The 12,929-nt window shown below is 44.0% G+C and overlaps 1 protein-coding gene across 3 annotated transcripts in view; it reads left to right on the top strand.

Annotated features, from left to right (window-relative positions):
- The window catches only part of EPSTI1 (epithelial stromal interaction 1), a 75,613-nt gene that overhangs the window by 40,441 nt on the left and 22,243 nt on the right, over window positions 1-12,929 (top strand). For 2 of the 3 annotated variants that reach the window (XM_023536348.1, XM_023536350.1), the window contains exons 7-9: window positions 2,981-3,074; window positions 10,600-10,632; window positions 12,196-12,279. In XM_023536348.1, the coding sequence (XP_023392116.1) occupies window positions 2,981-3,074; window positions 10,600-10,632; window positions 12,196-12,279 (211 nt within the window). The remainder of the gene's footprint in view (window positions 1-2,980; window positions 3,075-10,599; window positions 10,633-12,195; window positions 12,280-12,929) is intronic. The other variant, XM_023536349.1, reaches the window with a different exon arrangement.

Below are 12,929 nucleotides of genomic sequence, written 5' to 3'. Positions count from 1 at the left end.
TTTTTTTTTAGTGAGGTTACTTTCCCAGTTTTGTCAGTTTAACTTTAAAATCCACAGTTTAACATTTTTGTTAGAATATTCTTAAGTGTCCTGTCATGGTACAAAATTGCCAGACGTGGGTACCCAGGTAAGAAGATGCTTAGCACCTGTGGCCTTGGAGTGTGGTCAGCGGCACGTGCCTGACTCATAAGCTCCTAAAGGTCTAAGTTAGTTTTTTAACCGATTCTTTCCTGAACACCAAAAACCCTAGTGTTCTTACCTACGTATCTACAGAGCCTCATAGGACTTGTAGTTTGCGATTCTGGGTTAGTCAAATGAGCCAACAGACTCTCATTTCGCTCTCTGCAGCTTTTCCTGCATTTCTGTCTTTTCCAAAAGGTCAAATTTTGTTCTTTACTGATGACTCTCCATGAACAGATTTTAAATACGCCATCACGTCACAATATCATCAGCCACGTCCCTTTCCTTCCTGGACTTTCCCACAATGCAGCTTCTCTTCCCAAACTCCCACCTGTTCTCAGACTAGATGAGATGAATATTATTATTCTTCGGCATTGATACGGTTACTGGTGTTGGGACACATTTTTGTACGCTGAGCCTAGGTAGCTTCTAGGATGCCAGGGGGATAGCTCAGGGATGAACAGGCCCCTCCCTTTTCCCACCTGCTCTCCCCCCCCCCACTAAGGTTCCGGAGGAGCTAAGATGCCTAGGGGGTTCTTGAGAATTCTTTTTTTCTCCTCTTCTTCAACAGATTTTGGCCTCTTCCTATACTTTTGGAATTGATCACCTAAATTGAGACGTTATTCTGTGGAAGATATTACTTTATGTTGTATTAGTTGGGTAGGCTAGTCGCTATAATAAAGAGACCTCATACATATCATAGCTTGAGCATCATATATATATACATTATTTTCTTGCTCATGTAGGGCCTGAGCGAACAGGTTTGAGAGGAGGCTCCCTCCGCCCAGATATTTGGGCACCAAAACCAATATAGGCCGTTCTCTCCCATCTTTAATTCATGACTTTCAAGTTCGCGCTGCAGATTGTCTCTCTCCCAGTCAGCCAGAAGGAGAACAAGGTACCGAGATGCATGCATGGGGAGTTTATAATCTGTTAGTCCCGGAAGTGGCGGTGTGCATCCCTTCCATTTACATCCCACTGGTCAAGACTCAACTACGTGGCACTGTACCAGTAGTAGAAAAATACCAGTTATCTTGGTAACCTGGGACTCGTCTTGTTTGCACAGTTAATTACTTGAAAATAATCCACATTCTCCGTAGGCTCCTACTCATATTCATGCGACAGTCCTGTGGCCCTGTCATTATGAATTAATTTTGTGGCTCACGTGGGGCAGTGATAACTGGCACAAGGGCCACGAAGGTGATTAACTACCCGGCCAGCTTTGTGCTGGAATTGGCAGGTAAGAAGCAACCATTAGAACGCGAAGCAGGGCCGCCGGCCAGTATGGTCTCAAGTGCCTTTCTCATCATGCTGTTTCTTTTTCATCCCTTTCCCCTATGGTTTGCACTCAGCTAAGGACATTCAGAAATCTCATCCAAACTTCTGGCAACTCTCCGTTCTTTATACTTTTGACTGATGACTTCATAAAGCCCCAGACAGTGGGGCAGCTTCCAGACTGCGACTTCATTAGTCTCCCTGTCTATTCTTGGCAAGATAAGCATCCTAGACAAATGGGAAGGCTGCTCGTCTCCACTGCCAAAGCCTTATGTTTCTTAGGGTTATGTATATCTCTTAACTTTTAGCTCTTTCTTTCCCAGCTCAAGCTCCTGACCTTGTTCAAACGCCATGTTCTACTTAAGTAATTATTTGAAGCGATGTTGGCATCTCTGTTTAATTTCCAGTTCCTTGTTTTGATTTTCACCCCACCGGATGTCATTTATTTTTCCCAGGCAGTTTGTGTTTCCTCTGATGCCTGTGCCCAAAGTGCTCGATGAATCGGATCTTACTTAGCATCAGGCCTAGAATATTCGGGGGAAATAGAGGGATAACGGAAGGAAGCAGATGGGAGCAGGCTGCAAGGGTCCGGTGCAAAATCAGTTAGGCCTCGATGAAATATTTGATTGTAAATGTGGAATAAAGGGATAAAAAATATTTCCTTTGGTTATAAATATTTTTGTGGGTTGTCTTTTCATCTTATAGTGTCTCACCATTGCTTTTCATGTAGAAATGCAAATATATAGTTATAAATTATAAATAAAATATACCTTGTGAGAGGAGAAATTGGGGTGATGGTTTGTATCTTTAAGGGAAACACAAAGAACTTCCTGTTAACTCTGAGAACAGGTCTGGGCTAATTGTTCACAATCTCTCAGCGCTGAAGAGGGATGTCAGAAATACAAACTAGGCACAAACCAGAGCCCTTCTGTGGAAGGCACACATCGAATGCAAAGATGTGTGTGAATCTGGAGCCGGAGGGTCCATTTCTGCTTTCTGAATCCCAAAGGGGTCCGTGACCCATAAATGGTTAAGAGTTGCTGGATCAAAGGGTCCGTGTACCCTGAACGGAGTCAGAGCCATGAGGGAAATGAGAGGACCAGGAGGAAGGAAGCGAAGGGCCCAGGGCACAACCAGTGTGGCGTGAGGCATTGTGGGGGATCAATGGCTGCCCCCACGGTGAAGTCTGAGTGTCAAGCTTTAAACGTTCAGATAGGAAATTAGGGATCTGAGACAGCATCTACCTCCACGTCAAAGTACGCAAAGTAAAAAAAAAAAAATGAAATCATAGGCTCACATTCCACAAACCTAGTCTTATATTTTCCAAACTGATGTTTTTCAAGAACGCAATCTTGCAGTCGCATTTTGTTTTGATTTTCCGCTCTACTCCATCTAACCTTTCGTTCTATCTAAGACACTTTCAGTCATCACCCAGTACAAGCCTAGGCTAGTATCTAAAGGCACAATAAGCAATGATAGTTCTGTTTTTTATAAAGGCATTAACATTTATTTGCATTCCCGCTAGCACAACTGCCGACTTCTTGAGCAGACTGGAGATGGACTTGCCACACAGAAGGACCCATCAGATCGCTCCCTGTGACCCACAGCCTTCAACTTGGGTAGGTGGAATGCCACGCAGGATGCTGTCTGGCATTTTTTAAAAGAGGCGTTTAGTGAATGAAGATGAAGGACCTAGAGTGACCTGTACATAGAATACTGGAACTAAAGACAGGTGGCCTGATCTGAAACCCCAACCTCCAATGCTTGTGCTCTTAAATACACTATGGATACCTTGGATAGATAAACATCAGCCTCAGAAAAGCCTTTGATTTCACTCGGTCATCCAATCATCGATCGATCCCTCCAATTTTTACGTTTACGTAAGGTCCACCGAGCGCATACAATTTCTGTCTGGAAGGACCTCAGTCAAGTGACGAAGAAAACTGTAGTTATAAAGTAAAGGAGCGAGTCTAGATAGAGCATCTAGCTAGAAAGCCGACGTTTAAAAGGTGAGTCAGTAAAGTGAGTCATTCCAGGTGTCAAATTAATCAAGAAAAACAGGAGCAAGAATTAAGGTGTAAGGTCAAGAAAAAGCATGGCTCGTGCTACGGAGGATTTTGTGGAGCTGCATTCTAGAAGGCTGGGAAAGTAGGCAGGGGCCATGAGGAGAGTTTCTCAATAGTGGCGATCTGGGTGGGACAGTTGATCATGGGGCTGTCTCGGATACTACAGGATATTTAGCATTCCTGATTCCTGGTCACAAAATGCTAGTAGCATCCCCCAGACATTGAGACATCTAGAAATGCCCCACACAGGAAGCTGGTAGAACCATACCCTGCAGAAATCCGTGTGTCACATTGGAGAACTTGGACCTTGTTCTGTGAGGACTGAGGGTACTGAAAAGTTTTGAACAGGGCAGGTTCAAGGTCAGTTTCGTACGTTAGCTGGATGGCGCTGGTAACCATGCATAGCGAGGCAGAGCGGCCTCTGAGATGCTTCTGTGTTAGTCTCGGGGAGGAATGAGAAAGATTTGAAGTAGGGTGGTGGGTGACGGGGCGGAGAAGAGGGTGCAGGTCAGAGAACTGCTTAGAAGGTGAAATTGACTGGGCTGGGTTATTGACTGGCTAATTGGGGACAGCAAAAGAAGTGCAATTAAGGATAACTCAGGGAAACGGTTGTCGTTCAAAGAGAAGATGAATTTAAGTTTTAAAAAGGCTTAGCGTTTGCGGGATTTGGGCAGGGAAATGGTAAGTTATAGAAACCTGATTTTATCTTCTCCACGCCTCCCCCCACCCCATCCCAGCCCCCCCTTTCTCTTTAGTGACCACATTTTAAAGTGTCAGGAAGATGTTATGACACTCCTTGAGAAAAGGCCATTTTACTCTTACCCACGAACTTTCAAGTGTTTTTTTTTTTTTTTTTTTTTTTTCTGTGTTGCTCATGGGATGTCCCAAAGTCTGAATTTGCCAGTGTAGGCTCCTCGAGTCCTGTCACGTCTGTCACCTTTCTCCCCTCACTGCAGGGCGCCGGAGGAAAGAGGCTGTAGGGAGGAGAGTTAGATCCTGTGTAGGGACTGTCCTGGACATCTGTCCAGGCGCCCTGTGGCGGTGGGGGCGGGGAGGGCAAACAGGAGTTAGATAGCCTTGCCAGCTGGGTGTCTGGCCACCAAGATGGCCTTGACTTGTGTTTCAGAGTTTCCTGACGCCTATGGTTTGCAACACCTGGCAGAACTGTGTGCTCGTTCTATGGATTTTGGCTCAATTCTTCAATTTAACAAGATCATCCTGAATTTTAATACTGTCGTCCAAAGCATTAGCGATAGCTCCCAGAGCTCCATTTTTTTGTGGCGTGATGAATATGTTAGTCACATGATCTTCGGGGTTATTAATAGCAAATATGGAGCAGGATGGGACCCCGGATGGTTCCTTATGAACTGCGTTCAATAACTGCTCCTATTTTGACACCAAACTATTAATAATTTGTTGGTGTTCGATATATTTAACTGACTTTTTACCCGTATTATCCTCTGCTCATCCGTCTCATCTGTATGCATAGAATTTGTCTGAGAATGCTTCGCAGAACCATTTCTAATGCTTTAGGAAAATCAAATAGGTACACTGCACTTTTGCAAAGTTGTGTCACCTGCGGTTTGCCTGAACGAAAGTCACCGTATAGGACGTGACCGCTGTGTGGTATCCAGCTACACGGGGTGTGAGGAGCTGCAAGCTTCCAAGGATTTTTTTAAGAAATAATTTTAATTTTACTACACAATACAACTTTCCCCAAAGTCTTTTTTTCTTATAGTTATTTAAATGTGGATCGACCATCGGCAGATAGGAATTTAATCAACGCTATACGATTATGTCAATGAAGAAGACCAGAAGGAAATTCCTTGAGATGTTACAGCAGAGAACTTTAGGCTAAAGATGCTTAAATAGTGTTCGCTTATACATGATTGATATAATTACCGTGTGTGTGTGTGTGTGTGTGTGTGTGCGTGTGCGTGTGCGTGTGCGCGCGTGCGTGCAGAAGTGCCAGCACCCTCATCCCTTCCTCAGACATTGTCACTGAATTTCCCGTTGCACATTGAATGGTTCCCAGTCTTGAGTTTGCTACCCACTGCTTCCTCTTCCATAGAGAGCAATAATCGTTAAAACTCTCAGCCTGTCGCCCCCACCTCGAGGGCCCTGTATCTTCAAGGATAAAGTCCAAATGCCTTAGCTTGAGCACCAAGCCCTTTCTGCTCTCTGGCCACCCCTCCGCCCCTGCCCCCAAGTTACTTCTCCGGTAGTTCCGGAGTGTTTGCCATGCCAAGTACGGTCCGTGGACCAGCACCATGGGTGTCACCTGGGGCTTGTAGAAACGTAGACAAATCTCCGGCGCCACACCAGACTTAAATCAGAACCTGCATTTTAACGCAGTCTGTGGGGGATTCGTGTGCACATTTGTGTTCAGGGAGCACCCCTCGATCACTTGTGCCGTTATGACCGCTTCTTCTCACTTTCACTATAAAATTTGTACAGTTTGGTTATTTTCACTTTTATCCGTGTGTCACATGTCCTTTAAAAGCCAACACTTAAAGGCGTATGTCCCTGGCACACCTTCGATTCCACTTCCTCCCCAGTACTTTACACGCCTTGTACTAATTTTCCACGGGGATTCAATGTGTGGCACGGTGACTGCAGTTAATAAATATAGTATCGCACATGCGAAAGTTTCTGAGAAAGATCTGAAAAGTTCACATCACAAGAAGGTTTATTGCTATGCGAGGTGACGGATGTTAACTAGACCGCGGTGATCGTTTCGCAATATATACAAATATTGGATCATTACGTCGTACACCTGAAACTAATATAATGTGATGTGTCAATGAAACCTCAATAAAATAATTCCCGTTGTCGTTATACCAAATTACTGCAAACTTAGGGGTTGTAAACGACACACCCTTATTCTCTGACGGTTCTAGAGTCAGAAGTCGGAAAGCAGTGCGAAGGGGCTGAAGTCAGGGTGTCGGCAGGCTGGTTCCTTCTGGAGGCTTCTGTGGTTCTGCTCCTTGCCTGAGCCGGCTTCCCGCGGCTGCCGTCAGCCGTGGCTTCTTGGCACGTGGCTGCATCGCTTCGATCTGAGCGTTCAGCCTTCCGTCACTCTCTGGCTTTGCCTTCGTCACATAAGATCCCTTGTGATTACTCTGGGCCCACGTGGGTCATCCCAGATCGCCTCCCCGTCTTGAGATCCTTCGTTTCAGCAAAATCCCCTTTACCGCATAAGGGAACATTGGAAGCTGGCAGGGACCGGCTAATTCATCCCCGCCGCCCCCAGCTGTCTGTGTCTTGCTTATTTGTATCTGTTAATGCGCATATTGCTGTCTCTTGATTAATCGATTTTAGATCTTATTCATTTCTTTCCTCTAGTCTCCTAATATAAATGTTCAGTATTTCAGGCTTTCCCTTATGATGATTATGTAAATATTTTTCTCGCTGCCGAGTCAGTTAGTATACTCTACCTTTTCTTTCTTTCATGACATTTTAAAACTTTCGTTTTAATTTTGCATTTTCTTAGTGTCCTTTGAACGTTCGACTGCCTTCCTTCAGCTTCTGTGACTGTTTACAAAGGGCTGCTTTATGCAAATTCCCGCACAGTTTTCCATTTCGTGCCTGTCAGTTAAATTGTCAGCTCCAGGATTTTTTTTTTCCCCCTCCCAGAAATGTGTATCCTGCATCCTTCCTACCTCCCACTTTTAACGTGAGCTGGCTGTTCCTTAGGCCTCCGACACGGCTGTTATTCTGGGACTTTTCTTTCTCAGAATTGTTCTCAACCTTGTCTGCCCCTTAGAATCACCTGGGGGCCTTTAAAAGTCGCTGATGCCCAGGTCCCGGTCACACCCTCATAGATCTGGCCTGGGTTTCAGAACTTTTAAAGCTCCCCAGGTCATTCTCCTGTGCAGCCAAGGATGCGAATCACAACTTCAAAGTCACCTGGGGAATTTGTTTTTATCGCTTTTCTCTGTTGGGTCCCGTGATTTCTGGGTTTCATCTATATTCTTGGCTTTATTTATTTTTTTCGTTTGTCTGTTTGTTTTGTTTTGATGGAGCATATTATTCGATAGCTTCCCAAGAGAGGATGTTTGTTCAGGTCCTTGCAAGTCTGAAACTATCTCTATTCAGACCTCCTACTTAGCTCACAATTTTCCGGTAACTATTCCAAATTGGAAATAGTTTTCCTTCAGAATTTTGAAGGTATTGCTCTTCTAAGGTTGGGTATCGATTGGTTGGTTTCTGTGAAATCTGAGACCATCTGAATTCCAGCCCTTGCGTGAGGGCCTTTCTCTGCTTCCCCTGGACGTGTTTTAATATCTTTTATTGTTTCTGGTATTCTGCAGTTTCATAGTTTGGGGCCTTAGCGTGAGGGCTGTTTTCATTTCTTTTCGGCGTGGAAATTCATCTCTAGGTCTAGATGATTTTCGTGTGTTATTTCTTTGATTTATTTCTCCTCATTTTCTCTTTATGGAATTCTTATTATTCAAGCCCTAGGCTTCCTGGATTTATCCTCTAACGTTTTTGTCAAAAAATGTTTTTCTCCTCTAATTTATCTTTGACTACTACTTTTTTCTCCTTCTTCCTACATATTGAGTTAGAAAAAAAAAAAATACAAAACAAAACCCAGTCCTTTTCCTCCCGAGCCTCTTCTAAACTCTCACACCACTGCTGACACCAGATATGGGGGTTCCCACATTGAGCAATTCTGTGACAGCAGCTAGGTGTTTTACAATTTAACTCAATCTGCCTGGAGAGAGTGTCACTTCCCAGAGGTTAAGGGCTCAGTCCCATGAGACCGCCCCCCACTTTAGATGCCAATCTCAAGAAGTAGGTCCCCAGGTCGCTCACGAGTTCTGTCCCACGTGGCTACAAACTGGAGTTTCCATGTCCCTCTCCTTGGGTTTGATTAACTTGCCACAGCCGCTTACAGAAGTCGGGGTAACACTTACATCGATCAGTTTATTAAAGGGTACGATAAAGGACAAGATGAACAGCGAGATGAAGAGGTTCACAGGGTGAGGTCTGGGAGAGTCCTGAGCGCGGGAGCTTCTGTCCCCGTAGAGTTGGGGTGCGCCGCCCTCCTGGAGTATGGATGCGTTCACCTCTTTGGAAATTCCCTGAACCTCTATACTTTTGGGGTTCTTATAGAGGCTTCCCCAGATAGGCCTGACCAGTCATTACCTCCATCTCCAGCCTCTCTTCCCTCTCTGGAGGACAGGGTGGGGTCGGACTGAAAATTCCAAGCTTCTGCTCATGGCTGGGTCTTCCAGGTGACCAGCCTCCCTCAGGAGCTCACCCTGGGTCACCTCGGTAGAACGGAAGATGTTCCTAGTGCTCTTATCACTTAGGAAATTACAAAGATTCGAGGAGCTCTGTGCCAGCAACTGGGAATGTGTGTGTGCATACGTGTGTGTGTGTGTGTGTGTATGTGTATATATACATATACACACACACATATATATATACATATATACACACACACGTATTTTCCTCTATTACTTCACACATATTTTCTTGAATTTATCTTCTAAATATTTTACTTTTTTTTTTTTTTGTAGAGGTTGGGGAGATATTTTTAATTGCCAAGAGCTTCTCTTACCTCCATCGCTATTTAAAAACAGCTATCTGTTCTTGTTTCATGGATGAAATATCAGCTTCTGCCTCTCAGAGGAACCATGCAGACAGCATAAGGAAACCGCCAGGAAGAGGAAGAGGGCCCGGAGGCTCGCTGCTCAGCATGCAGGCTTTTGCATGATCCTTTCATCCTCAGCCTGGGCTTTGACCGCTGCTGCCTTCCGTCCCAGTGCCTGGGGTAGTGGATGCAGAGAATACACTTTTGATTTGCTGTCAGGCTTGAGAGAATTAGCGCCTGCATTTTTGGGGTAGGAGCAGGCAGAGGCACCTTCCTGTCACCCATCTGTCTTCCACAGTCCCTTCTGCAACTGTCTCTTGGGCTCTCAAATCGATCCGAGTGATCCTCCCTCCCCTGCTAGTCAGTCAAGTTTCCTATTTCCCTCTCTAAGTCACTTACTGTTTCTTCACAGATGCTTTTTTGTCTGAGAATACAAATATCTCTTGGTTTTTGAAGGTAGAGTTTATTTATTTCATTTCCTCCTCTGCCTAGGGTAATTTTCAAGAGAAGTATGAGACACAGACATTTTTATTTCATATGTGGAAATGGAAACTTAATGCTTATCATGGTTGGAATTGTGTCCCTCACTCCCACCCCCCCAAAAAAATGTCTATGTTGTGGTTCCAACCTCCAGTACTTCAAAATGTGATCTTATATATTGGAGATTGGGTCTGTAGAGGTAATAAAGTTAAAATGAGGTCATCAGGGTGGGCTCTAATAGGAAAGGCGTCCTCACACAAAGGGAAGTTTGGACACAGACAGACATGTGTAGAGAAAAGATGATGTCAAGAGACGGAAGAAGAAGACAGCCATCTGCAAGCCAAGGGGGGCAGCTAGGTCCTTCCCTCACGGCCCTCGGAAGGCACCAAGCTTGCAGACCCCTTGATTTTGGACTTCCAGCCTCCAAAATTGTGAGACAACCAATTTCTGTCGCTGAAGCCACCCAGACAGTGAAGCTTTGGTACGGCAAACCAATGTAAAGCTATTTTTCATTCGTTCAAATGCCTTTCTCCCTACGTAGTCTGATTCGTACTGACTCTTTAAAACACAGTATTACTGACTCTTTAGCACTTAGTATTACCCACTTTGAGAAGGTGTCCTTGACCCAGTTTAATTCAATGCCCTTTGTAGTGTCCGTTAACACAGCACCTGTCATGCTGTGGTGTAATCGTGATCCTCCTGTCTGACGTCCGCTCTAAGCTGTGAGCATCTGAGGTCTGGGGTCACGACTCAGCACAGAGTTTGCACGTAGGAGGCTTAAATGTTGTTTATTCAATGAAAATATTATAAGCATAGCTTCTGGGAGAGGAGGAGTAAAAGTGTGTATTTTAAGCCGGATGACAAAATTTAGTATGAATATTAAATTCGCATTTAACGATAGAGAAATTACGTGAATACAATGATATAGAAATTTCTGAGATTTAGAACCAAGGAAAGGAGTGACCGAAAGCTTTCCTCTCTCCTTTTTTTGAACAGAGACTTCCCACCCTGCCCCGGGATCACAGCTGGGTAAGCACGTCTTAGGACTGCAAGTCACTTTGAAGTCTTCATAGCTAAGGGGCCACGTGACTTTCCAGTTTCTGTGGCCTTCTAAACGACACTTCACGTGTCTATTTTTTTTTTTTTATCATAAACTAGGACCCATATTCTGCTCAAAGAACAAGTGGTTAAGTTTAAAAGAAAGGTATGCAAATAGATTTAGGTTCCTTACTCAAGTTATCAGACCGGATTTCACTAAGGACTTTCCTCCTTTTAATCTCTTGAACAGAAGGCATGCTCCCTTGCTCCCTTGCTCCCTCGTCGGTTTTATGTGGGGTAGCTGTGATGAAAACGAGCCTTCTCTAAGAAGAAGGAGTCGTTGGAGAACTGCTCTCCAGCTTCTGTCTTATCACAGTCCTCTCTGTGTCCAAGTCGTAGCTAAGAAAAAGCCATAGGATGCATTTGCCTGTCTAAATGTAGCGAGATCCAACACCTACTGGCTTTCTGAACGCATCTGGAGCCCCACTATTCTAATTAGTGCCATAGACGATACAGTCTCTTTCTGGCAAGCGCTTTTTATTATTTGATGGAATATGGGTTTTACGGTGACAGAAATGGGAGAATGAATTAAGAAGTGCTTGAGAAAAATTATAGTAAGAGAAAAGGCGGGGACCAGCCTACATAAGCTTTATGGATTATTAGTCCAAAGAACTAGGTCTGAAATATGCAACCTGCTGCCATGATGCTGCTGGTAGTTTTATGAGAAAAATGGAATTTCCTCACATTAGCTTATCAGGCTGGGCTCTCAGCCGTACAGAGCTTGGGCTACAAATCAATGTGAGAAACAGAGAGAGGATATGACAAATGAACAGACAGACTACTTGGAATCTCATAAATTCCAGAATATAGCGTGTGCCATGGCGACAGGGTGTGTCAGGAGACGAAAGTAACCCTACTGTGTGTGCTGGATCTCCTGAGACTCCCCCTTGAGGTCCTGGTCCTAATCAGGCAGAAATGGTGACTCCTGTGCTTCTAAACAGGTCTTGTTTTCCCACTCAGAAAAAAAAAGGAGCCTCAGAGACAGGTTAGAGATGCAAAGACTTGGAAAGAAATGCGTCTCTAGAGTCATGTGGCATCAATCACCGGTTGACAGGCGATATAATAGAACACCATTAGGGAGCAGCAGACAGGTCAGAGCTTCTAAAGTCAGTGTCCCTATTGCTTGTCTCTGACACTGACTGATCAGCTAGTTGGAATATTCTTGAAAAATATTTAACTTTTCTCTATTTCAAATCCTTCTCGTTAGAAAGAATGTACTATGGCGACTACCTCTGAGGGGATATTTTAAAGCTTAGTTAAACAAACATTTAGATTATCCTTTAAAATGCTCTTATGTTGGCCTTTATCAAATGCCCCAAGGGGCTTCTTCAGACCTATGCATAAATCATTCGATAAGCAAGTGTGAATGGAGAATTTACTGTATGCTTAGGGCACACAGAGGTTGAATTATTCAAACCAGACCCATGATAGGCAGACCAATATATTGTGATGATGCCTTGTCCAATGACTTTTTTTTTTCCTATGCTTTTACAGGCCAGAAGCCAGGCTTATAGGGATTCTCTAAGGGAAGAAGAAAATCGAAAATTGCAAAAGATGAAGGAGGAACAGCATCAGAAGGTATTCGTGAGACCATCTCTATTAGTCCTTGCTAATTATTTACTTGTGGTACTGGATCATTTTGAAAGGTTTCTGAACAGAAATATTTACATACATGAAAATCCTGAAAAAATAACACAAACATTAAAAATCAAAGATGAGCTGCAGGTGTGTTTTAAGAGTGTGGTGATGGCTGATTCTGGCAGAAACGCTCGCGGCACTTTGCCTCATAGGGGGCTACAGTGTGTCTGCTGTCGCTGGCGTCAGTGGTTCACTGAGATGCTAGAACACTTGTGACCTTATCTTCTATAAAACATAACCAACGTCACTGCCATTTTTAAGCCAAAGATATACGAAATTACAAATAGTGTCCAGAGAATACTACAATGCACAACGAACAAAGTGGGTGTACATATTTGTGAAACCGGCTTAAATATTCACCTAAAAAATACGCATATAATAAAACATAAAAGGTTCTCTACACGTGAATACAAATATGTGAGGCTTTCCAAAATTTTCGGGCAATAGAAATTGGTGCAATGAATGCAGAACCTCCTAAGAAGAGTGCTCGAAAGGGTAATCCACACGAGAATATAAAATTTCTGTCACGGGAACTGAAAACATTCAGCATTTTGACTTGACGGTCATGCATGCCTTTGATACATAGGCTG

Source organism: Pteropus vampyrus, unplaced genomic scaffold (assembly GCF_000151845.1).
Source record: "Pteropus vampyrus isolate Shadow unplaced genomic scaffold, Pvam_2.0 Scaffold154, whole genome shotgun sequence".
Lineage (NCBI taxonomy): Eukaryota > Metazoa > Chordata > Mammalia > Chiroptera > Pteropodidae > Pteropus > Pteropus vampyrus.
This window is presented reverse-complemented; position numbering and strand designations above follow the sequence as displayed.